Here is a 26,434-nt window from a genome sequence, read left to right as displayed (position 1 = left end):
GCCGACTTCCTCATCTGTAAAATAAAGATAAAAATAGCAACTCCCTGCTTGCTCCGAGCACTGGATGAGATAATGCGTGTAAGGGGCTTAATGCCACGTCCTGCCCATGCTCAGAGTGGGTCGGCTCTTGGTCAACACTGGGCCCTTGTTTAGATCAGTCAAGGTAGAAATTATTTCCTCTTATCTAGAAAAAGAATTTTTCCTGCTGGGTCTGTCTCCCAGGACCTGCCTGAGATCAGACCAGGATATGGGCTGGAAAGAGATTGCAGTCTCATCAGGACTTACACATGTTAGGGGAGAAGGAAGAATTGTTGCCTCTATGCCTGTCTGTATTAGGTGAGGAGTGGACAGAAAGAATCAGAATAGGAGTTGCCCCCCTGTCTGGCCAAGAAGCAGACCCTGTCCATGGGTTGCCCAGCTTAAAGAGTTAAAATGCCAGGGAACCAGCAAGGAGGGCCAAATCCTACCAAGACAATGAAGGGAGGCTTCATAGAGGCAGTGATAGCAGAGCAGGGCACTGAAGGCTGCATAGGAGTTCACCCTGATGATACTACTTAAAATCAAGTATACTAAAATATGAATTACAAATCTTATAAGACTGTATAATGGTTAATGAGGCATAATGCTTATTGTTAGTAATAACTGCAGTTACCGTTCATGGATGTGCCCTGGCCATAAGCACACATGATCTCATTTGATTCTCCCTATTACCTTCATCTTACGGAGGAAACAGTAGAGGCTAAAAGTAGTGACATCATACAGCTCGTGTGTGGCTAAGCCAGAATTTATACCCCAGTTTGACTCCAGAGTCCTTGCTCTAAATCACACCACAGGTGGCCAGGCTGGGAAGGCAGAAGATCCCAGCTGATGTTCCAAAGGTCAGAGAAAGTTCAGGGTGTGTCGGGGACAGCAGGAAGACGCATGAGGCTGTAGGCTGGGAAGGTGATAGAGAGAGGAAGCAGTGGGAGAGGAGACCACTGAGGGCGATCGGGCCCTAACCCCTAGTTCCAGGTTTGGTGTTAGTTAGAGGGCAGTGGAGATCCACAGCACACTGTTCTCCCCCTTCAAGGAGGAGCACCCACTGGGTGGGTGCAGAGGGGCTGGAGGAGGTGAGCCAGACCTCAGCCATCCTGGTCCATCCCTATCCTCCTGTCCACAGCAGAACCGGAAGGCAGCCCCCCTAGTGCTTTCCCCGCTGGCTTTCTGCCTGCTCTTCTGGGTGGGCAGAGGCACCTGGGACTTCAGATGGACTCCTGCTGGGGCAGCCACACCGCATCCCCACCCCTGTCCTGCCAAAGGTCACCAAGTCCCAACCTGAGTTTTACCGTCTGTCCCATTGTACAGCTGGGGCCACTGGAAGGTGGAAGAACTTGTCCAAGATGACACAGCAACCCTCCCGACCCTGGACTCTCTTGTCTCTCAGGGCCTTCCCCTTGGGGACAAGGGAATCCAAGGTCAGTAGGGAGACACAATCCATCTTTCCAGCCCTCCCTTCTGCTCTGGGGAGCCAAGAGAAAGGGCCTCTCCCGGCCCTCAGGGTTGTCACCAGCCAGCAGAGAGGCCTGAACACAACTAGGTAGGGCCTGGAGGGAAATAAATTCCTGGCAGAAGGAACAGCACAGGGGCTTCCCTGGTGGCGTGGTGGTTAAGAATCCACCTGCCAATGCAGGGGACACAGGTTCGAGCCCTGGTCCGGGAAGATCCCACATGCCACAGAGCAACTAAGCCCGTGCGCCACAACTACTGAGCCTGCACTCTAGAGCCCACGAGCCAGAACTACTGAGCCTGCATGCCACAACTACTGAAGCCTGCACGCCTAGAGCCCGTGCTCCGCAACAAGAGAAGCCACTGCAATGAGAAGCCCGCGCACAGCAACGAAGGGTAGCTGCCACTCGCTGTAACTAGAGAACGCCCGCGCGCAGCAATGAAGACCCAACGCAGCCAAATAATTAATTTTAAAAAAAGAAGAAGCAGCAGCAGCAACAGCACAGGCAAAGGCCTGGGCAGGTGACCCATGTCCCAGATGGGGGCGCAGACCCTTCTCCAGCCAGCAGGAAGCCCTGCTGAAAATAAAGACCAGCCCGGCCTAGAAGCTTCCTGGGCTCAGCACCCACAACCCCACAGTCTTTGTCTGGTTGAGGAGAGCTTTCTGGGCAGACTGGCTGCCCCACCCCTGGTCTCGGCAGGGCCGGCTTTCCCGGCACGAGGACATCCTGTGGTCGGGGTGTGGGGAAGCCCTCCGTCAGCTCACGTGTGCTGAGCCCACAGGTCTGGGACAATGGAGCCGCTGGCAGGGAGCCAGGGCAGGGGGCAGGGCCGCGGAGGGCCGAGGGGGAGGAGTCAGAGCCCCTGGCTCACCCGGAGAAGCTGGGGCTGAGCCTCACTCCCTCCTCTGCAAGACGGGTGATGCGCCCCTCCTCACAGGGCCGGCAGGAGGTCATCAAGGAGACAGGGATCGGGCAGCATCCCTAAGGCGCCACCCACCTCTCATGGTGCTGGTTGGAGGCCAGCACCCAAAGCTTGAAACGACTCCCACTGAGGGTTCTGCGCCCCTGCAGGCAGCCCCCGGACCACCTGCACTCCGAACCTACGGAGCTGCTGAGAAGGTGGCCCTGGAGCAGAAGCGGGTGAGGTCTGCGCTGGGGGAGCCCTGAGCCCCCAGACTGTGGCCTTAGAGCACATGTCCAGCCCCACCTCAGCCTGGGCTGAACCAGGTCTATTTTTACAAAGTCCGGATCTGGCCAACTGGTTATTTGGAGGAGACTCGCCATCCTCCACATCCTGTGGGCAGGGAGGGTGCTCCGGCAGGCATGGGGTGGGTGGGGTCAGGCCCTGCCCGAGCACCCTCCCTGCCCACAGGATGGGGAGGATGGAGGCCCAGGCCGGCAGGCTGATGGGGAGGACCCAGAACAGCCGGCACCATCGGTACCCGGAAGCCCACCAGACTCAGAGCCCCTACGGGAGGAATGGGAACCACTCCTCCTTCAGACTCTGCTCAGAATATAAACCCTAGGTTGGCCACTGAGGCCTCAGGGAGGGAGATTCTCGGGCCTCCCTTCTAACAGGAGGGTCCTGCGGGGAGAGCCACGGGGGCTGCCCAGCTCTGCCTTCAGAACCTGAGTCTCTGTCGAAGCGGGAGGATACTGCAAGGCTGGCCAAAGTGAGGAGGGAGAAAGGCCAGAAGGAGACTTGGTCCCAAAGCAAAGGCGCCGTCTGGTTTCAGTCTGAGCTGGCTCTTCCTCTGTCCCCACTCTCCCCCTGCCCCCGCCTCCCAATCCTGACACTTCCTCGTGATGCCACGAACCCCAGCCCTGAGTTGGTCCCGAGGGGAAACAGCAGGGGCAGGCCCAGGCCGAACTCTCAGCCACCCCACGCCCCACCCCCCGACCCTGTCTCCTGGCCCAGCAGCTCCTGGTGCCCACAAATAAGCAGGCACCCCAGCTGTCAGCCCTGGCCCTTTGATCTGGGCAAGCAGCAACTCCTGGCTCTGACCCTATCAGGGAAGAGCCAGGTGCATGGGGCCGAGGCCAATTAGGTGACCTGCCTGGTAGCCCATTGGGTCACATCCTGGTCTAGCCCACCTGGCTTCCTGGCTCAGTTGGCCAGAGAGGCAAGGACATTCTGGGGAGCCATTCCAGCTGTGCCCAGGGTAGGTGGGAGGGTGAGGGCCGCAGAGTAATGACTAGAGGGTCTCGGAGAGTGCTGGGAACTCTCACCATGGCCCAGAGGCACCCACCCCGAGAACGCTGAGATGCCAGACACTCAGATACCTGGGATAAGCCTCACCAATCCAGCAGCCATCTGTGCCCCCAACCCAAGCCAAGAGGAAGTCCCAGTGTCAGGCCTGCTACTCTCTCACCATGAGACCTTAAACAAGTCATTTCCCCTCTCTTGACCTCTGTCCTTCCATTTGGAAAGTGAAGCTGAGCAAAGGGGGCTTGTAGGAGGAAGAAACAAGATGATGCTGTGGATGACTTATCCCCCTCCGGCCAGGTCGCCAGGGATAAGAAGGACACAGCCTGGGACATAATTGAGGCAGCGCTAGGACCCTCGCAGCCCTCCCAACCCGCTCCCTGGGTGGCTACACTGGCCCTGACCTCCATCAGTGAGAGTTGAATGGAGGAGGCCAGAGCAGGAGGGGGATGAGGCTCGGGCTGGGTCCCCAGTGACTCAGGGGCCACGGAGCAGGGGGATGGGCAGCTAGGCTCCCTCCTGCCCTTCCCTCACCAGCTCGGCAGCCTGATCCCTCCCACACTCCCATCCGGCTTCAACTCTGTCTCTCCAGCTGTAAGTGCTGGTCACTGCATTGCACGGAGCCCAGGAGGCTAGAGGAACCTGTCCCAGGCCCCGGGTCAGGAGGACTTGCTCTGACCTAGCCAGGGAGGCCAAGCAAGGGGGGCGGGGGGGGGGGGGGCGAGCCAGCAGAGGGGCTTGGGCTCACATTCCGGGTGGAGGTGATGTCTGCAGCGGCAGGGGCCTGGGCGCCCTTGGGAGGAACTAGACGGCACAGCCTTGCCCTATAGTCCCAGCTCGGTTAATTCTCATGTATTCGGGCTGAACCCTGGAGCTCTCATCTCCCCTCTCTGAGCCCCAGAGGCCCCATCTAGGAAATGAGGATGGGCACTGAGCCTAGCTGAATGGCTGTGGCTCAAGGAGGCCGTGGAGGCCTGGCACAGTGCGTGGTGGAATGCCACCCAGACAGGTCAGGCAGGTTCCTGGACAGAGCCAGCCTCTCTGCCCCTCCCTCCCAGGAGAGCCCGGGAGGGGACGGGGTTCCCAGAGTGGAATGCAGACCATGCACCTTCGCAGCCACATCTAACTGGGCCTCACGGCCAGATGGACTCCAGGACCAAGGGGAAACAGCAAGGTCAAGGCCGAGTCAGAACCAGCCCTGGGATGAAATACTGGCTCTGCCCAGGCCTGAGGGTCCTGCAGAGGGCACAGCCGGCAGGGCCGCAGCCAGTGGAGGGCCAAGAGCTCAGGTCCTACAGGGCTACACAGCAGGCAGGGCAGTCACGAGGTTGACATGGACCCTGGAGGGAGGGGCAGAGGCTGGAATAGCTGCTTAATCACCTGCCATGCTGCCCTGGCCCAGGGGGGCTCGGGCCCTGCCTCCCCACCAGTCCCAAGGCTGGACCCCGGGGGGTGAGGGGCCGAGAACCTCAAGCCCAGGTCTAGTCTGGGACCCAGGTTCTCAGGCTCCTGCCCTGGGCCTGCGAGAGGCTCTGGGGCTGACCAGCTGGAGTTTCCTGTTTGGGCATCTGCGAGGTGACTCCCAGGTTGCCTGCATTCCTGTATCTCACCCACAGGCCCTCAGGGCAGGTGTTATTTGCTTTGTTTCACAAGAATAGAAGCAGAGGCTGGGGGAAGTGGTGCCTTTTGTGAGAGGCAACTGTGGGATTTGGACACAAAACTCACGCCCTTTCCAGTGAGTCAGGACCAGGGAAGAGACAGGCAGGGAATCCCCACCAGGTATTAGAAAGCAGGAGGGGGGCCAGGGCGGGAGGGGGACCTCACCTGACTGCAGCAAGCCGGCGCCTCGGTCCTTGACCCCAAAGTGCTGCTGGATGTCCAGAAGGACACCTGGGAGGAGAAGACAGAGGATGCTTACTGGCGACGCCTGACGCCTGGGTGCCCCCATTCGCACACCCCACCTAGGCGACCCTCAGCCCCAGCCCAGCCCTCTTTCCACCTTGCAGGGCCCAGCCTGGCCCCATCTACAGAACCCCACCCTGCCGAGTTTAGCCAGGCCACCAGAAACCTCGGAGGCCAAGCTTCTACCCTGAGGTGCTCACACTGGGGACAGGACCACATCCCCTCACTCGGCCAGTGTGGGGTCCAAGGCGCAGACAGGTGAGGCTCCTCCATGGTTACTCGGCCCAGCGGGGCAGCCAAGCCTCCTACCAGCCTGGGCCTCTGGCCCATCTGCAGCTCAGCCCCAGACTAAGTGCTGGGTCCCCAGACGTGGACCCTGCCGTCAGAGGAGACCACAAAGCCCACAGCCCGGAGAGTGGGTGGGCAGCCACTGAAAGCTGCAGGAGAAGCCCCCGGCCGAGGAGAGGGCGGAGAGGGCTCACAGGCAACACACACACCCGCTCACCTGCACGTGTACACAAACATGTGCTACCCCAGCTGTCCTCGGGACAATAACCAGGACTCCCAGTTTTCTGATGCAGGAGCCCAGAGGCAGAGGGAAGCAGACGGGGCTCCGGGTCTGCTTTCCCGGCGGAAGGGGAGCCCTTGAGGCCACGTCTGCCCTTCTCCCAACTCCCAGCCACCTCTGCGCTCGTTAGGGCTTTTTACATCAAAGGGGGGGCGGCAACCAGAACAACTAGAAACGATCGACAGCTGTGGACAGACCCAGCCGTGGCTGTATAGAGGCCAGCAACTGCCCAGCCCCCTCTGACCTCGTGCAGCCCTCAACCAGGGCTCTGGGGTAAGCCCAACCCCCAGCCCCACAGCTCCCAGGGCCCCTGCCTCAGCTTATCTGAGGACAGCAGGAGGCTGGGCCACAGGCCAGAGTCCCCCTGACCACTGCACGTCTGCACTGAGAAGAAAGAGGGGAGAAAGGAGACAGGGCCTGTCTCAGGAGCTCCCCATGTAGGGGACAGAGGAAGGGACCAGGACCCTGCCTTCGGGGGACTCCCAGAACTATTCGACGCGATGGTGATGATGACGTCAGCATTTTAAATGATGATGGTTCGTATTATTGAGCATTAAGTGCTTCATTAGTTTAACCCTCACACAACCCTATGAGGCTGGTACTATCATCTCACTGGATAGATGAGGAAACTGAGGCACAGAAGGGTAAACCACATGTTCAAAGTCACACCACAGGGAAACGGGTGAAAGTGGAATCTCCAAACACAGTACGAGGGTCTCGTCCAGTGGCTGGGGCTGGGGAAGAAGCCACTGTCCCCCCACCCAAGACCCAGGCATGGGATGCTGAGGGATTTCCTGTTCTAGCAGCCTGACAGCCAAGAGCAGCTGGTCTCCTCCTTGTTAATACCCAGAGTGGATTCACCATAATTACCCATAATGAAGAGGCTGTGTGAGACCCAACTAATGACTTACTAACCAGGGCGGCTGGGACTTTACCTTGAAGGCGGAAACCAGGGGCCGGTCCTGGGCCTGCGGATGGCAGGTCCACCAAGTGGGATCTCCGAGGTGCCCCGACCCAGCCTCAGAGGCCCTGAGTTCGATCAGGCTCGGTGGGTGGCATGGCTGGGCCCGACCTTGGGGAGCCACCCACGCTCACCTCCCGGCCTCACAGCCCACTCCCAGACCTGAGCCAGGGCCTCTATAGTCTCCTGATCCGATCACATCCCTCTCCTGCAGAATCACCGTCACCTGCGGCTCCCCTGCCTTCAGCAGGCCGTGGGGCTGCAGGTTCACCCCCGCCAACCCCACCCTCCAGACTCACTTCTCAGGACACCACCCCGCACCCCATACCCTAGCCACCCCAAACTACTCATGGGCCCCTGACTACACACGCTCCCTCTTCTTACCCTGGTGCAATTTTGTTGGCTGAGCTAATTCTCGCCATAGCTTCAAGACTAGTTTAGATGCCTCCTCTTCCGGGAAGTCTTCCCTAATTTCTCCCCCTCTCACCACCCTCCATAAGCTAGTTGCCCCCACGCTCCCCTGTCCATTCTTGTTTTAACACTTGTCACACCAGGATTAGTTTGATCTACAGAGATGACAGAGGGACACGGATATGAGCTCCTTGGATCCACTGTGGCCAGGAGCAAAGAGCCACTAGCTGCTGGTTCCTGCTAAGTTCCAGGTACTGTGTGAGGCTCCCTGCTACCCAGGCTTAGCTATGACTATCATCCCCATTTTACATATGAGGAAACTGAGGCTCCAAGAAATGAAATAACGTGTCATGCAGCACATGAGATGTCAGGGGTGAGATTTGAAACGGGGTCTATTATCAAAAACCAAAGCTTGTTTTTCTGCCACACAGCCTCTGCGTGGTTCACTCTTGCCCCCCAGCCCGGGGTCCGGCACACAGTGACTGTTTGTGCCGTGGATGCATAGGTGATGGGCGGGGGCCTGCCTCACCCCCCTGATCATGAGCCCCCTGAGAGCTGGGACCATGGCAAGTCATCTCCGGAACCCAGGACAGAGACCATCACAATTTAGGCATTGGGTAGACGGAAGGATGGATAGAGTCAGGAGACGGTAGGAGGGTAAAACTCCCCCTGGGCCCTGCACTCTGGGTCCTCACCCACGGCCCAGAGGAGGGCGCGGATCTGCAGCAACCGCAGGCCCACTTTCTGGGAGGGAGACCATATCAAAGTGGTCATCATAAAGGCGGCATGTGTCCACAGCAAATCAAAACACTCTTGCTTCCTCCCCAAGGCACATCCTAGCTATCTGACTGGACGCACTCCCCTACCCATGACTTTAAGGTCCAGTATTTGCCTCTGCCTCCAGGAAGCCTTCCTTTTTTTTTTTTTTAAGATTTTTTTTTTGATGTGGACCATTTTCAAAGTCTTCATTGAACTTGCTACAACACTGCCTCTGTTCCATACTTTGGGTCCTTGGCCCTGCAGCATGTGGGATCCCAGCTCCCTGACCAGGCATCCAACCCAAACCCCCTGCATTGGAAGGCTAAGTCCCAACCACTGGACCGCCAGGGAAGTCCCAGGAAGCCTTCCTTGACTTCCTCTACTGAACAGAGTTCTCGTAAGGGGGAGGAATATTTCACCATACCCAGATGGGCATCCAGGGTCCCTGGGAACTCCTGAGCAGTCTAGACCCCAAGGCGCAGGCAGCTTTGGATGTCCCCACCCCTGTACCCCCCGGCAACCCAGTCTTGGGTCCAAGGCCTGAGCTCCAGGCAGAAGGCCAGAGAAACCCTTCCAGGGAACAGGGCCTCGTACAGGCCGTAAGACCCTAGGTCAGGCCCTGCCTGAGCCTTTCTCGGTTGTTTTCCCTCTTCAAGGCCTGCCAAGGGCCATGGCTGCAGGAGAGTGAGATCCCACTGGCCACTGGCACGGGGAGCGTGTGTCACAGCAGCCCGGACCGTTGTCTCAGATTTTCCTCTGGGCTCCAGGCAAGCTTGGACCCACACCCCGCCTCCCTTCCTCACCACAGCCTTATTTTTAGTCTCTTTCCTGGAGGCTGAGGTTTAGCGGGTCAAGGACGGGCCTCACGCCCAGGAGCAGAGCCTCCTCCAGCTCAGACCACGCCCACTCCATCAGCCCCAACAGCCCAGGGCGGGCAAGGCGGGGCTCCCACCACACCCGCAGCGCCCCCCTGTCCCATGGCCACAGCTCCCGATCCAGGCCTCTCCAGGCAGTCACCCCAAATCCACAGCCACATCGTCCTCTGCCCACAGGGTCCTCCTCCCTGAGCCAAGAAAACATTCTGGAAAAGCAGGAGCACCTGAATTTTCTTACCCATTGACCCTAATTACACCCCTCTCAAGCCTCCAAGGGGCTCTCCTCTTGTCCAAGGCCAACTGCCCCTCCTGCCTCCCGGGAAGCTGGCCCGGGTCGGCCGCTGCTTGAGCTGTGCTGTCAGCATCTCCCTCACTCCTGTCTCCTGCACATCAGCGCACAAACGTGCTCGCCCCTCTCTCACCCTGGTGGTAAAAACGGTCCGGCCTCATCTCCCCTGCCAGCCGCTCTTTCTCTCTCCCCCCTTCACAGCTGAAGGTCTTTTTTTTTTTTTTTAGTTCCCTGACCAGGGAGTGAACCCAGGCCATGTCAGTGAAAGCACTGAGTCCTAACCACTGGACCACCTGGGAATTCCCACAGTTGAAGTTCTTAAAAGAGTTCTCACCCCTCCCCAACTCGATGTCCTCATCTCCATCCCCCCTGAAGCCAACTGCCTTCTGGTGGCTCAACCCCACAGGCTCTATCATCTCTCAGCATCCCAGCCACCTGGACCCTGATTCCACGGCTCCATCACCTACCTGGTCCACTCCCCAGACCAGACACCTGGGAGTGGACCATGACATCCCCCTTGTCTCCCATGAATGAGCCCCAATGATTTTCTCTCTCTCCTTCTCCAACTGCCTCCTCCCTGGACTCCCTGCCTCCAGCCTCTACTAGCCCATCCAGCATCCCTCCTGCAACCTGATCACACAAGCACTTATCAACTTCCTATTAAGTCCTGGGCTGGGGTTTCAGAGACCACAAGACAATCTCTGGACTCAAGGAGCTAAGGCCGTGGCACAGTGGTTATCAACTCTGGCTAGGGCCCAGAGTCACCCACAAGGTCTTCAAAATCCATTGGCCCAGGTCCCTGGTTCAGTAATACTACTGCTAACAACAACAATAATATGGGTGTTAACGTGTACTGAGTGCTTACTACATGCCAGACACTGTTCTGAGAGTGTAACCAAATTAGGTCATTGAGGGTGGCTGCCCAGTAGAGCTTAGTGGCTCCCTATTGCCACCCAAATTAAGCCCAGACTTCTAGCACCTGAGGCCTCCGTGCTCCAGGTCTGCACAATCACCCTGTCTAGAAGCCAGAGCCAGGAATCCATTAACTCGCTGCCCAGGTGATTGGAAACCACTGGCCTGGCTGGTCTGAAGCCCCTGTGACTCACATATCATGGCCCAGAGGCCTCCAAGCCTTGACTACAGTCATGCCCTCTTCCTGGACTGTTCATCTCCACCTGCTAAGATTCACCTCATCCAGGGCCCAGATCCGAGGTCATGCCTATCAGGGTGCCCCCCCAAACACCCTCCTTTGGGGCTCTTGTTGAGGAGGTGCCTGTAACTTTGAAGGCACCCCCAGAGCTGGATGGAACCTGGCCCGACTCACCCATCTGGTTGGTTACAGATACAGTGATCCCCCATCACTGCTGGTCCTTCAATAGCCCCTAGAGGAGCCAGGTCCAGAACCCAACCCGCTGACATCACAGAGTCCTCAAAAAGGCCAAGGTGTAAGAAGAAACCCACACTGACCTCAGGACCCCCCAGTTCAGAGCAGCCTCAGAGGCAAGGTTGGGACATGATCCTGAGGTCTCTTTCTGCCCTGTCATCCAGGGCAGGCCACCTGGTGCCCACGTTCACTCCCCAAACACAGTCATCATCACCCCGTGTTTACCCTACCTCTCTCAGAGCAGCAGGCAGCATAGCTGAATTTCCAAGAGCATGGGCTCCAGAGCCAGACCATCGGGGTTCAAATCCTGGCTTCTCCACCTTCCCTGCTTTGTGACCTTAGGCAAGTTACTTAAACTCTCTGTGCCATTTTCCTCTTCTGTAACAAGGATTAATTTTAAGATCTGCTTTACATGGTTGTTGTGAGGTTTACATGGGTTGATCCATGTAAAATGCTTAGAATGGTGCCTGGCACATAGTAGGTAGTCAATAAATGTTACAAACGTTATCATAGATCATCAAGCTCATCATGGGGCAAGAGCCCCGGCTGTGACCAGTTCCCAGACGGGAATTCCCACTTCAGCGTTCTTTTCTCCAAAATGGGGGCAGATGGCTGGAAAGACAGAGCCTAGGGATCTGAAGGGATAGGTGATGCCTGCCATTGGCTGGTCCTTCTTGGAGCGACTCTGGTTCCCCTGTGGAGGCCTCAGGGCTGGCTCACTCTGGAAGTCTCACCCCTGCTCCAATGCAGGGCCGCAACTCCCACCCCAGTAATTATAGGGGCCTGAGGGCCTGGCTCTGCTGACCTGGCTCTGAATGGCTAAGGCTGGGAAACCACGGCCTGGCCCCCGCCAGCACCCACCCGCTCCTTCCTGAGCCTAATGGGGATGGGCCAAGGCGGTTCCTCAGCCGGAGACCAGGGCTGTGAGGCACACTCACTTCTACCTGCCCCAGAGCTTCCACAGGGCAAGACCCTCCCCCCATCCCCCAGGGACAAACTGAGTGACCTACAGGAGCGTCTGGCCTCTATCCTGAGCCTCAGGTTGCCCATCTGAGAGTGACCTAGGATCCCTATACACCCCTGCTGGGTCCGTTCTAAATCTTAATCGTGTTTGTTCTACACGTGCTCACCCGCCTACCCCCATGCCTGCCTACAGATCTGGGTCATCTCTGCAGGGGCCGTGAGGATGGGACCCCTGGCCCACAGCCTCAGAGAGGCCTCACCCCTTCCCTAGAAGACTTAAACTCCAGACTTGTCCCCATAAAGAGCACCCCACAGCACCCTTCCCTACCCAGAGCCCTGCCCACAGGCCCCGCCAGCCCGGGGGGCAAGCAGAACCACCCCCAGAGCTCAGAGAGCCCTCCCTCCCCCTCCCCCACCCCCATTCCCACCGAGCCTCTCTGCCCATAGTGGGCGGGGACAGGCGGCCAGGCCTCTGGCCTGCGGTTCTGGTCTATCATTTGGGGCCAGCTTTCCTGGAACGAGACTCGGCCTTAGCAATTTGGGGGCTTTGCAGGGCCACTCCTTTCCCATCTCAGCCTCCCCGGCCCTGTTCTGGCTCAAGGACTCCCAAGACCAACAGGGGCCGGGGACAAGGTGGCCACACCCTTATCATGACCCGTGGAGGGTGTGGCCTGTGTGGCCACAGACCTGGGATAAGTCCAGGATATGGGGGGAGAGAGGGTGGGGAGAGATAAGAGACCTCAGAACGGCACGGCTCAAGCCCACGAGCCCTCAGCCGCCTCCCTGTGCGCTGCTCCAGCGGCCCAGGCCACCAGCGACCCCCACTCCCGCTTCTCAGCTGGAAAACTGAGATTCAGAAGGCAAAGGAAACAGAGCCCGGCAGGAGCTAGGCCGAGCGGACCCCTAAGCGCCCCGACCTGGCCTGTGCTCCCCACCTCACCCCAAAAAGCACCAGAAAAGAGGTTGCAGCCAGCCCCCTCTCAACATCCACACCAACCGCCCTCACCTGGGTGCTAGAAACAGTGTGTGGCCAAGTAACACCCTCCCTGCCCAGGCACAGCCCTTTACAGTTTACAAAGCATACTGGTGCTCCTTGCTGCCTGGGACCCCGTTTGCAAGTCCATGCTGGGCAGTGAAGGGACCAGGAAGACCCCACGGAGCTACCAGGCTGGGAGGGTAGACCCCAGCAAGGTCTCTATGGAGGCAGAGAACTGAGGGCAAGGCAGGAGGCTGGGACCCCACCCCTAGCCTCCAAGCTCTGGCTGGGGCATCAGTCCTGCTTCTTTCTTGCTCTAATATAAATGCTTCCGCCCTCCGCCGTATCTTACCTAGGGCTCCTCTCGCCAACCACTCCCAACTACCAAGAGAGGGCCAGGCCCAGAGCAGACCAGCGTTCTGTTCTGCTTCACCCCACCTCGCAGTGTGACCCGGGACCAGCCCTTGGCCTCCAGTGCCCTACCTGCAGAAGAGACCAGACGAAGCCACCACAGTGCCCTCCTGCATGTACAGGAGCCATTCTGCCCAGCATGGGGCCAGGAAGCCCCGTTGTCAGGGCTGCGGACTGGGCAGACAGGGACCACACTGATCTCTGCCCCCCCTTCCTTCTCAGACACATGAGGCCTCCAGCTCATTGTGTCCTACTCAGGACAAAAGGGCAGCACCGGCCTTTTGTCCCCTACAGGGGCCTGGTCCTTGTCCAGGGTCGTTCAAACCTACCAATGCCCCTTCAGCCCAGAAGGATGGGCTTTGGGGACAGGCAGGGCTGGGTCAACTCAATTCTGCCACTCAGTCGGCCAACAAGAGCCAAGCCTGTGCCAGCCCCCCACACATACTGGGGACACAGAGATGACCAGGCTCAGCCCACGTGAGGCTGAGGGGAGACAGCCACCTTACATGGGGGTAGGTGCCGTGATGGAGGTGGACAGAGTGAGGGGGATGTGGGGAAGACTTCCTGGAAGGAGGGCAGAGACACCACTGAGACCCGGCAGCAAAAACTAAGGTTGGCCGCTGCAGCATCTAGGGAACAGTCCTGGATCGTCCTGGAAAAGGGAGGTACAGGCAGAGCCGAGCTCCAGAAGACAAGAGTCCCTGAGACCAAGTCATGTGCCCCATACTACCCTTGGGAGCAAGACCTTGACCACAGAAAAAGAGGAACAAAATCATCTATTGTGGATTCACAGCTCAGAGAGGGTCAGGATCTGCCTCAGGTCACACAGCAATTCTGATAAAGCCAGGAGTAGGAAGCTCAGCCCAGGAGACTGTCAGGGCCCAACCAGGAGCCCAGCCCCAGGGGCCTGGGGATCGAGACAGTGTCCTCTTTGCCTCCTTTGCTCTCATCCCCCTTCTACCCTCAGGATTTCAGGCCCCCACACCCAGGCAGAAACAAAGCCACTTCCTGTCTGGGGAAGGGACGCGGAACTCCACCTCTCTGAGCAGCCTCACTCTCAGACCAGGCTGTACCCTGCAGCCTGCAGCCTTCCGGCCCCATTCACAAAGGGAAAACTAAGGCACAGGCTGGGCCAGTCACTGGCCCTGAGTCCCAAATCAAGGCAGTGAGTTTCAAAGCGCTTCTCTGACAGGTCAACGGCGCAGCAGAAATGCTGTTAGAACCAGCCAGAAAGTGGCCGAGGAGGAAAAGGAGCAAGGAAATGGGCTGCTGGTGGTTAGTCACTGGGGCACAGGCATTCCAGGCCAGCCCAGCGGTGCACCTGGACGCTGACCCACCAGACAGGCATTCTGGAATGTGGCCCTGGGACACCCCGCCCTACAGCCCTTGCGTAGTGCTGACTTGGTGGTGGCGAGGGCAGGGCCACTCATGGGGACAAAGCCACCTGAGAGGGCAGGGCGGGAGTGGTGTTGATATCCTTATCCACAAAGATAGACACGGAGCCTGGGGACTGACCTGGCTTCTACACACTCAGGTGACTCTGTAAAAGGCCCTGAGCCTCTGTTTCCCCAACTGTCAGCTCTGGACAGCCTCAGCCAAGCAGACAGAAGAAGAGCTAAAAGCCGGTCCTGGCAGCCCCTCCTGCGCAGAGCCCAGGTGTTCGGGGAAGCCCCTCGGTCCCTGCCAGGCCTGTGTTCCAGGCTGGTTCCCTGTACTCCCCTCTCCTTCTGGGTTTGTGTTAGTGAGTGGTTGCCATGGATACCGGTCTCAGCTTCTTTGGCAGAAAAGGACTCCCCCAGGGCAGGGCTCTGCCTCTCCTCACCAGCCCCTGCTCCGCCCAATTTCAAGTGCCTGGTCTGCCAGGGGGCTGGATCAAAGGGAAAGAAACTAGGTCTCCCGAAGAGAACAGGTGTCCCGGAGAAGTTGGGGGAGGATCTCAGCTTTCAAATAGTTATTCACCAAACGTGAGCTCCCTCTTGCTGGGCCTGGTTCCAGGAGCAGAATGCTGGCACCTACACCCTCAGCTCTGCTTCCACTTTACAGAGGCAAGAATGGGAGCCCAGGAGCACAGGCAGCTCCGGCACCAGGATGTAGAGCTGGTAAGAGGAGACTCAGGACCCTCGCCTGAGAGGCTCCTTCCTTCTCCTGACCTGGCAGCCAGGAGTGGGCTCCGAATGGAGAGCGGGTGGCTGCCAGGCTCACAGGGGCTTGGGGGAGGGTGCAGGAGCCACGTGCCCTAGGGGAGCTCAAACTGCTGCTGTTAAACTGAGCTGAAACCCATCTGCCCAGAGGGCTTCTGCCCTGGCCAGCAGTCTCCGAGTTTCCAGGTCAGAAGCAGGGGATATGCTCTGTCCTCCCCCTGAGAGAAGACCACACTGGAGCGTTCTGGTCCTGCTCCGTCCCGCCATGTGACCTTGGATAAGTTCCAGCATTCTCCCGGTGTCAGTGTCCTCATCCCCCCAAGGAGGATGGGGCAAGGGTTTGGAGGCAGTTTCCCGGCTACCTCACTTTCATCCAACTGAAACAATGCTCAGTAAGAAAAGCAAGAGCTTTTCTTAAGGAACCTGGCCCTTCTCACCTGCTTCTGACGCCTGCTGCCCTCAGGGGGGCTCTGAGGGGGAGGGGGAGGGGAGAGGAGGAGGAGGGGGAGGAGGAGGAGGAGGGGAGGAGGGGGGAGGGGAGGAGGGGGAGGGGAGGAGGGGGAGGAGGAGGAGGGGGAGGAGGAGGGGAGGAGGAGGAGGAGGGGAAGGAGGAGGGGGAGGAGGAGGAGGGGGAGGAGGAGGAGGGGGAGGAGGAGGAGGAGGGGAGGAGGAGGAGAAAGAGAAGGAGGGGAGGAGGGGGAGGGGGAGGAGGGGAAGGAGGAGAGGAAGGAGGAGGGGAGGAGGAGGAGGAGGGGGAGGGGGAGGAGGGGAAGGAGGAGGGGAGGAGGGGGAGGAGGAGGGGGAGGAGGGGGAGGAGGGGGAGGAGAACAAGGAGGCGGAGACGCCATAATTAGCCAGATCACCGGGGGTGGCGCTGGGAATGCTAGGGCAGAGGCAGAACCTCCTGGAGTTCCCAGGATGGAGATCAGCCCTGGTGAAGAAGGGAGGGGTTTGCCAACGCTTCCTGAAAGGAACTGTCAGAAACCGAGAAACAGGAGGGCACCGTGGCCAGGGCACAGCTTGGGCAGAGCCATGGAAGAGCAGGGAGCTGACATTTGTGAAGCTCTCCTAGGAGTCTGGCTTAAGAGACATTCTCATTTATGCCACACACCCCGGGAGGTGGAGGGGAGGAAATGATCACCCAGAAGGCTCAGGAGACATCCCCAAGGTCACATGGCTGGGAAGTTGAAGAGCCTGGATGTGAACTCTGGAATCAAAGACTCTAACCTTCACTGTCCACTGCGGTGGCCCCGAGCCACTGTGGCTGTTGGACACCTGAATAGCAACTAGTCCAAACTGACGTGTGCTGTAAATGTAAAACACGCTGAGTTTTGAAACTCAGTATGAAAAGTAGGCGAACTATCCCATGAGTAGCTTTTATATTGATTACATGTTGAATTATGTTGGATATATTGAGTGGAATAAAATACATTATTAATTCACTTCACCTATTCTTTTTACTTTTTTAATGTGGCTACTAGAAAATTTTAAATTATATCCGTGGCTTGCATTTATATCCCTTTTGGACAGAGCTGGTCTATACCATGAAAACAGAAATGCACAGGACAGATTTAAAGGAAGAGAGTGGGAACTCACCCATTTTTTGATGGGGGAGGCAGGGCCAGATGGTGAGGTTCTCAGGGATCAGGTGGGCGCAAATATCAAAGATGACTGAGCAGTGGAGTGTCTGCCTCCCCTCCTCTGTCCCAGCTGGACAGCCAGCAACAGGTGGACTGGGGCCAGGGATGACCATTCCCCTGTGGTCCCCCCAGTCTACCAAGATACATCAAGCCATAGTAGTTGCCATAGAGACAGTAAATCTTCCTGAAAACTGAACTTGGCAGCAAGGTGGGGGTGGTAGGAGAATCTACCATAAAGAGAGAGGGAGGGAGCCAGGCTTATCCGGAGAGGAAATCTGTGTATGCTGTGTGTTGGGGGCAGGGTGGTGCATGAGCTCCCACCCTGGAGGGACAGGGAGGGATGCACAGCTCAGGCGGTGTTTGCACAGAGCTTTCCGGGCCTTCCTCCCTACTGCCCCACCCCCTCTTACCAATTCACCAGAAATTTCCTATCTTGTTCTCGCATTCTGACTCTGGGACGCAAGTGGGGGTGGGGGCAGATAAGCAGCAGCCCTCCCCGATCCCACCACCGCACCTCAGCCCCTAGCAGAGTCGGCTGCCCTAAGAATATCAGAGGGGGTGGTCAGGGGCATGAAAAAACAAATTGGAGTGTGTTACAGCACTAGAAGCAGGCCATTCATTGCCCAGCTGAGAGGGCGGGAAACAGGCAGATCGAACACCAGCTTTGTCACGCACTCTCCGGGCCATCTTGGACAAGGGCCTCGGTTTGCCCATCTACGGACAGAAGTCGATGTTGCACTAACTACAGGCCCCCCCCGTGTTCTCTGACTTCTCCCCATTTTAGGGTGGCACCTAAGCTCCCAGGTCCCAGGCAGCAGGGCACATGTGTGTGCCATGGGGCTGGTGCACTTGGGCGGTGCTGGGTACTCCTGCTCACCAGGCCGAAGTAAGAGCCCCTTGAGCTCGACCGGGAAACTGGTGCCACTGGTACCCACTTCCAACACCCCACAGGGAGGGTCAGAGAGATAAAGGGTTTTGAAAGTGGGAGTGGGGAAAGGCGGAAGCCTCTGCTCTCCCATCAGAGTTCCTCCTTCCCCTTGACACAAAAGCCCATTCAAGAGAGGGGGAGACTTGAGTCCTAGGGAAGGGGACCCAGGTGGCATATGTTTTATGGTTTAAGCCAGAGCTTGCCTCTCTCCATGGGTACAAAGTTAGTTCTCTTTCGAGTCTGTCCAAAATTCCTCCATCTTTTTTTTTTTTCTAGTTCCAGATTTTACTAAGCTATGGTTAGGCCAGCACGCCAGGATGTCAGGTATCCAGTCACTGCTCTCCCATGGCAGAGAGCCCCCACGTGCTAGCCTGGCCAAAGTCTCTTTCTCTCAAGGCTGCACCCTTCCCACCGAGGGGCAGCTCAATTTAGGGAAAACCCCTGTTCACTGGCACCACCACCTCCCGCCCCCCACCCCAGAACTATGGGAGGGGAGCGAGGAGACTGGAATCCCAGAAGGGCCTGAGGACCAACCACCTTACAAACGGGGAAACAGACCTAAACATAGGCTAAGACCGGCCCAAGGTCACACACCAAGCACAAGGGGGAAAATCCGGGGCTAGAACTCAGTTGTTCTATCTACCTCTAGCCCCTCCCCAAGGCTGATTCCCGGAGATGCTCACAGAGGATGAGGCAGCCCCAGTGGCCCGCGCCCTACCCCAGGCCCCAAGCGACACAGAACAGGGGGAGGCGTCTTCGGGCCTCTAGCCAGGGCCAGCTGCAAACCGCATCCTGGGTCTCCAGGCGCCGCGGACCCGCCCCGCCCCTCCCTCCGCTCCCCGCAGCCCCAAGCCTTTGTCAGCCACGCGCTCACACGCTCACACACACATCCGCGCCGCCCGCGAGCACACACTTGGTTCCCCCTGGCACACACCCGCAAGGGGCGCGCGCACTCGCCGCACGCACGCAGGGGAGTGGAGACGGCGGAGGAAGGAAGGAACTGACCGGCTACGGACCGACAGACAGCCTGGGCTGGGGGAAGGGGAGGAGAGGCCCGGGAACCTGAGGCTGGGGCGGATGGGGGCGCGGAGGTCAGAACGCAGAGAGACGCAAAGGAGACTCTCTCGCAGAAGAGGACAACGGATAGGACGTCAAGGGCTGGCGAGGACGCGCGGGCTACTCCAGGGGTGGGGACTCCCCCAACCCCAGGCCCGGGGGTACGGGGGCCGGTCCCTGGATTTGACCAGTAGATCTCAGGGCATCACTTGCCCAGTCGTGTCTGAACGGAGGGCCCGTAGGGACCCCACGAAAGGCTTGGATATAGGGGGCCTGGGACCAAAGGCTCCCCGAGGTACCTCGAGGCAGAGGGTCCTGGTTCTTGGACTGGGTGGGGCACTCGCTCACCTGCTACGGTGTACCTGTCCAGGTAGTTGAGCACGTTGCCCAAGCTGAGGATGGCAGCGGCTGCCCCCCGCCCGCGGCCCAAGCTGGCTGGTTTGGGCTGCTGAGCACCGAGGCCCTTGGCAGCGGCTGCGCAGCTGGGGGTGCTGGGGGTGCTGGGGGGTGCGGAAGGGGCCCGTCTCACGCTGCCCGACAGCGTCTGCACCTCATCGTCGGCGGTCGCCACTCCAGCGGCGCCCGCTGCCCGCGCCCCGCAGCAACCGCCACCGCCGGCCCCTCGCTGCGCCCCCCGGCGCCGGCGCCGCCGCTCCGCGTCCGCCTCCTCCTCCTCCGCGCCGCCCGCCGCCGCCGAGGCGCATTCCAGGCACATCATGCCGGCCGGGATCGGGGCGGCGGGGGACGCGGGGCCCAGCTTGGGCCCATTCAGTGCGTGTGTGCGCCGAGGAGCCGCCGCTGCACCATCCCGGCCGGGCCCCGTCGGCTCCTGCGCTCCGACCCCGGCTGCGGCGCTGCCACCGTTTCAGCCCGGTGCGCCGCGGTCGCCGCCGCCGCTGCTCTGACAGCTGCGGCCCGGCCCCGCCCACCAGGCCCGCGCCCAATCAGCCCCAGGCTCGGGCCACAGCCCCGCCCCGCACGTGCTGCCCCCGGGGGGCGGAGGAGGAGGGCCGGGCCGCAGAGCCCCTCCCGCCCGACGGGGGCGCAGTCACTGTGGAGCCGCGCGGCCGCCGAGGCTGACGAGGACCCGGAGGGGGTTTGTGGGGAGCTGCGGAGCTAAGAGTAGCGTCCGGGAAGCAGGACTTCCCAGCACCCACTCAGTGCCCTCCCCGTCCCCTACCGCGGCGGAGACTCTGGGAGAGAGCTGAAGGCTAGAGCTCAGGGCATACGGATATCCTGGAGAGAGGGTCTCAGACGGTTAAGTCAGGGGCGCGGGTAGGAGGGCCCACGGCCTTTCCAGCAGCTACTCACCCGCCATGATTTAATCAGTTCAGGGAGGGCTGCGTAAGAACCAAGAAGCGTGACGGGTGGGGGGTTGGCCCGGGACCCAGGCCTCCACCAGTCACAGAAGGCTATGTCACCCACCTCTCCAGGGAAGCTCAGATCCAGCCCCCTGCCGGGCCCATTCCTGTGTGCACACCGAGACCCTACCCCTGCCCCTCAGAAAGGCAGCCCCTGGCAGAGAGAGCCAGGGCTCCAACCGGCCCCCTCCTCCACCCACGAAACAGGGCATTGAAAGGGGGCCTTCTCTCCTGAGGGCACGGCAACGGGCAACCGCAAGCATCACACTTCAGCAGCGCACGACAAAGCCCTCAATGGGAGACAGGAGGCTGGGTCCTGGCCCAGTTCTGCCCTGGTGTGTGGCATGACCCTAGACAAGACCCCTAACTTTCCCTGGGTCTCAGTTTCTCTCTCTGGGGGTAGATAGGAGGATAGGATTTAAAGGGTCTGGAAGTCTCCCAGGTCCTCCCTTGGGGGAGTGGGGCACCCTGTCTCCTGTGCAGAGTGGTCAGGTAGTTTCTGTATTCAGGGCCACAATCTCCACTCTCACCCATCTCAGAGGGGCTGTGGTTTTGGTAACTCCCTCCCCCATTCATTTGTTTGCAGCTTTGAAATGAAAATCCTGTACAGAGTGCTGAGGACATAATGTTAGAAGTAGACAGAGCCTGGGAAACCAGAGTTATTCACACACAGGTTCCAGGGCCCATAAGTGACCCTACCGTGGACATGCAGCTGGTTGGCAGCAGGGCTGGGGCTGACCCAGGCTGGTGCAATACCTTCGGCCTGGGCTGGGAGCTCGGTTCCCACTGCAGGCTGCTCCAGAGCCCACATCCATGGGCAGGTGCATCTCGTGAAGGTGTCGGCCACGGTGAGTCATGGCATAGCCAACGGGTGACACAGCACAAGTCACCCCTCCCCACTCCCGCCCCACCGTCTCTTGTGAGCAGAGTTAATCCCCAAGCTGGTGTTTCTTGGCGCCTTCAAGGTGTATTTTAAATTCTGCACAGTGACTAAAAATATGCTTCATCGTGTTGGGTATGAATGACTGTGGCGGGAGGGTTAGGAAAACAGATTTCGTTCTGAAAGTTGCCTTGCTGCCTCTTTCCAGTTTGCTGAGCCCAGGACTGCAAAGCTGGGTGAGGGAAGTTCCATGGGGTGGCCCAGGATGGCAGGTGATTAAACAGGGAAGGACAGACCTAGGAGCTCCATGGGGTTGGGACTGAGCCCTGGCACTGACTTTCATAACTGTGTGATGGTGCTAGCTAAAGGACAGTGCCCAGCGGGGCGATGCGGCCAGCTAGGGGCCTGTCCAGCAGTGAAGAAGGCAGAACCATGGCTCTAAGCCCAACACCATGGTCCCCTTCCCACTCCCCAAAATTCCTCATCCTTTCAGCCACAGCTCTGCCCAGGGAGCAGTTTTAGGCCTTAGCCAGAAAGGGGAGCATTCCCTTTCCATGGTACTGCCTTTCCGCCACTGAGTAGGCTCTGGAGCAGGGGAAAATTGGCAGAGTTTTGAGCCTTTCAGATTTGGGGGACCTCTACGCTGCCACCAAGCAAGCCAGCCATTCCCAGTCTGTGGGGTTTTCTGGGATTTTAACTCAAAGGCACTCTCTAGAGTGGGTCCTTAGGTGGGCTAAGGGGCCAACAAAGGCACGGTGATGGGGGGACAATAAGCCCTTTTGGTCTGTATGGCCCTGGGCAAGTCACTGTGGCCTCCTGAGAGCCTCTGGGACCATCAGCTAGAGAACTTGTAGGGTTCTTGTCTTCATCTCACAGATAAAGAGACCCAGGGAAGAGAAGTAATCTACCTAAGGTCACTAGTAAATGATGAGGCTCGCACTAAACACAGGTGTGTCTACCCCCTAATCCAGCGTTTCCTCTCCTGCCCCAGGGCGATGCTCTTAGCTTCTCCAGGACAGAGCTTTCTCATCAACGTGATGGGAGGCTGAACTCAATGATGGCTAAAGGGCCTTCTGATATTCGTTCATTAGGTCTAGACCATAATTTCAAAACAAATGGGGCACATTTCATTAGTGGCCAGTGTCCCAAGGGCAAGTATATTTGGGAAATGGTGGGATAAACACAGAGAATTAGGTTTCCTAACTGAGGAACTTTTCAGAGTCTGTAATCTGAGAGTGTACACTGGGAGTCTCCCATGGGGAAGCATGGCTGCCCTGTCCCCATGCGTGCCAGACCACAGAACATCTCATAAGATGACTACAGCTTTGCAGAACACACTCTGAGAAATACTGGCTCCCCCACGGCTGCCACCTGGGAGCTCAGTCCACCTCCCCTCTGCCCACCTCCCTACACAGGAGTGTCTCCAGGGCTCAGCCTCAGTCTCCTCCCTGCTCACATGGCACACTCTCTCCTGGCAGCCTCTCACCCGTGCTTGGGCTTTCAACAATTATCCACCTCCCTAGGACACCCCAACCTCCATCTCTAGATGTGGCCTCATCTCCGAGCACTAGGTCCACATGCAGTTTCCTGCACACTCCCCCCTAGATATCCCCCAGCGCCTTAAACTCAGCACATCCAAGATTGAATTCATCGTCTTTCCCCTAAACCTGCTCCCACCCAGTATCATTTATCTCTTGACAAATAGCAGTGGCATCCACATTGTCACTGCGCTGGGAACCTGGGAGCCATTTGGGACTCCTTCCTCTCCCTCAACTCCCACCTCTAGGGCCTGTCCATTTTTTCTCTTTAATATCTCCCAGTGTCCCAGTTGCTCATGGACTTAGCTCAAACCTCTCCATGTTTCACTTGGACCCTTTTAAAGATGAACACCACCTGTTCCAACATTCCCCTCCAGTCTTTTTCTTTTCTTTTTTTTTCAGCCACATGTGAAATCTTAGTCCCCCGACCAGGGATCGAACCCACAGCCCCTGCAGTGGAAGCGCGGAGTCTTAACCACTGGACTGCCAGGGAAGTCCCCCGTCCAGTCTTTTCTTCATATTTTTTGCCAGTAATTTTCTAAATCACACATACAACCCTACCACTACCTTGCACAAAACTTTTCCATGGCTCCCCACTGCCTACAGGATTAAAAATATCTAAGTTCCTATCTACGAAACAGAAGCAGACTCACAGAGAACAGACTTGTGGTTGCCAAGTGGGGGGGGGCGGTGAGGGAGGGATGGCTTGGGAGTTTGGGATTAGCAGATGCAAACTATTATATATAGAATGGATAAACAACAAGGTCCTACTGTATAGCACAGGGAACTATATATTCAATATCCTGTAATAAACCATAATGGAAAAGAAAATGAAAAAGAATATATATATGTATAACTGAAACACTCTGCGGTACAGCAGAAATTAACATGACATTGGAAATCAACTATACTTCAATAAAATTAATTTTTTAAAAATATCTAAGTTCCTTAACATGATCTCCGATAACTCTTCATGACCCATGCCAATCTCCAGCCTTAGATCCTACAGCCCATCTCTCAAAATTACACTCGTCTACACTGAAAATTGATCTCCCTGAACTCGCTCATAGTTATACTTCCTGGAGCCCAGAGGAGTGGCAGGAATTGGGGGCAGTGGTCTCTAGTTCCCGCTCTCCCCTCAACACAAAAGCCCTTGTCCTACTAACACATTGATGGTTCAGGACCACGGAGAGCGTCCCCTGGGCAGCCCCCTCCCCCGGCTTTTTAGTCCTGCTCTGCCTATGCTGTCTACCTAGGTCACTCCTCCCATTAGTCCTTCAGAAATCCAGCACAGCCATGACTTCCTCCAGGAAGCCCTCCCTGACCTGCTTGTTTCAATTGTCATTTCCTCCCCTAGGTTACTTGAGTAACCTGTGTATCCCTCCTCCATCACACCAAACTCATTGTGCTGACTATGTTTGTACATGAGTCCACCACTCCCCTCCACCGGCCCAACAACAGATCGTGAGCCTTAAGGGCCCATACGCTGTCTGATTCACTTCCGCTGTCCAGGACAGTGGAGGTGCTCAGAGAATGTTTGTGACTGAATGAGTAAATGACATTTAGCAGGTGCTCAGTAAGTGTGTGCTGATTTGCATCATGTATCTGTTGCTCTGCGTGACTCAGAACCAGCCAGATTCCTCTCCGGGCCCTTCTGGTAAAGGCATTTTCTCCCTGATTGACTCCACCCTCCATTAGCTTCCCTGTGCCATTTCCCTCCCACCCTTTGAATACGTTCTCCACAGGGCACCACCCACGGGTAGGGAGAGGACACCTCCTCTCTGCTCCCGCTGTTGCCAAACTGAGGACTTCTTGGAGCCCCTCCATCCCCCAGCCTGGGCCTGCCTCACGAGTTTTGCTCAGAACGCTTCGTCTCTGCCTCTCTCTCCTGCTCAGAACAGATGCCTCTGAGTCCCCACTAACACAGAAGTTCCTGTTCTGTCTTTTGAACATCCTTAACACTTTCTGAATTACAGACGCTCCGATCTCCTTTGATCATGGACTCAGACTATGAGAAGTGAAGAATCCCTTGAAGGACACTGAGTCCAGCCTCTTCCCTGTCCCGTGAGAGGCTGCATCTGAGAGAAGGCCAGTGGCCTGCCCAGGATCACTGTAATGCACACAGTCGTTGGTTTTTGTGGGTTTGTTTTTTCTGGTCTTGTTTTCTTTCACTGATGTTTTATTTTGATGCTCAATGTCCATTTCCCTTGCTAAGTGACCCTGGTTTCCTGGTCTTAATGGAGCTATAAATCAAGGCATGGGCGTAGGATCCAACTGGACTCTCTCAGCCAGGGCTTTAAATCTTGATGTCACAGGATACCAATCTAGGCCTTTAATTCACATTCCAGTGCAGATGGCCTCAAAGGTGTATTGGATCAGCATTTTGTTTTTTGTTTTTTTTTAGCAGAACAGCCCTTTTCTCAAACTTTTACATGGAACCCAAATATGTAAACAAAAAAATATATTGCTGGGCCAGCCTAGGAAAAAGAATAGGGAGAAAATGTCCCAATAAGATGGCCCTGGAGCCCTGGCCCCTGAATCTCCAATCTTCCCATAGAGCTCACAGTGAGCTCCTGAGGTCTTCAACAAATCCCTTTCTTGCTTAAGATATCAGTCAGTTTCTGTTGCACACCACCCTACAACCTTAACTGATGTGGTCCCACAGAAAGAGCACGTGCAGTCCCATACCTCCCTGTGTCAGATAAGGCTTGGCTCCAACAACCTCTGGTTGCCTCCTGCAGCTGCATTAAACCAGAAGGCTCACAGGCCCACCCAGGCATGGAGGAAAGATAGACTCTTCAGGGAATGAAACAGACTGATGTCTGGTGTTGCAGGGGGACAAGCCAGGACTGGGGTGACCATCTCGACGCACGTGTTTAACCCTTCAAGCCTGAGGTCAGGGTGAAAGAAGAGTTTTCTCATCCAGACCCTATAAACACCTCCTCACGTGCTCACACACCAACACAGAGATGAGCACGCACAGGCACACGCACACTGACCAAGCACACCTGCATACCTGGATGACACCTGGGAGCTGGAATGCAGCGTGTGTCCAGGAAGAGCAATTAACACATGATGTGAGCAGATCAGGTCTGAGGGCCTCGTCCTGCTCAGCAGTGTGCTCCTCCATCAACATTCCCAACAAGTGAGTCCACGGTATCAGGGACTGATCACCCAGCAAGTGCCCTGTTGGCCAGAAAGGTGCGTTCTATTGACCACTCCTCCTGCCTAGCCCGAGTGGCTGGGTTCTCAGAGACCTATACCTGCGACCTCAGCACAGTGAGGTCTGAGTGACCAGCCCCAGAGAGGCAAGGGGTGGGAGCTGAGTACAGCTGGGGTCGGGTTGCTTGCAGAACAGATACTGGTCCCTTCCTCCCAGAGTCTGCCAGCCCGCCCTGCTCCTGCCCCGCCTCCAAACACTTTGGATGATAACATCGTATAAACTCCTGGTACGGCACTTTGTCTAGCTCAGTCCCAGAAAGCACCACCCTGCCCTGCCTGGCAACCCAAACCCCAGAAAGCACTTGAGTCAGAAAGAACTTCCCTGATTACAGGATTCATGCTCCAGCTCCTCAGCTGGCATCTGAGCCCTCTGGTCCCAGCCAGTCTCTCCTGCTCCCTCTCTCTCCCCCAAAACACACATACCCCCTCCCTTCTGACCACACCACACCTCTCCGTGATTCATCACGTATCTTCTG

At 57.5% G+C, this 26,434-nt stretch overlaps 1 protein-coding gene across 3 annotated transcripts in view; it reads right to left on the bottom strand.

Annotated features, from left to right (window-relative positions):
* The window catches only part of SPNS2 (SPNS lysolipid transporter 2, sphingosine-1-phosphate), a 35,212-nt gene extending 15,372 nt beyond the window's left edge, over positions 1–19,840 (bottom strand). For all 3 annotated transcript variants that reach the window (XR_009560479.1, XM_060291113.1, XM_030861703.2), the window contains exons 1-2: positions 19,306–19,840; positions 5,518–5,583 (exon numbers count right to left, since the gene is read on the bottom strand). Coding sequence is in view for 2 of the 3 variants with exons in the window: in XM_060291113.1 (XP_060147096.1) it covers positions 5,518–5,583; positions 19,306–19,675 (436 nt within the window). In the remaining variant the exon portion in view is untranslated. The remainder of the gene's footprint in view (positions 1–5,517; positions 5,584–19,305) is intronic.
* Positions 19,841–26,434: the final 6,594 nt, after the last annotated feature.

Source organism: Globicephala melas, chromosome 20, assembly GCF_963455315.2.
Source record: "Globicephala melas chromosome 20, mGloMel1.2, whole genome shotgun sequence".
In the NCBI taxonomy this organism is placed as follows: domain Eukaryota; kingdom Metazoa; phylum Chordata; class Mammalia; order Artiodactyla; family Delphinidae; genus Globicephala; species Globicephala melas.
The sequence above is the reverse complement of the archived record's forward strand: the minus strand, read 5'-3'. Positions and strand labels throughout refer to the sequence as shown.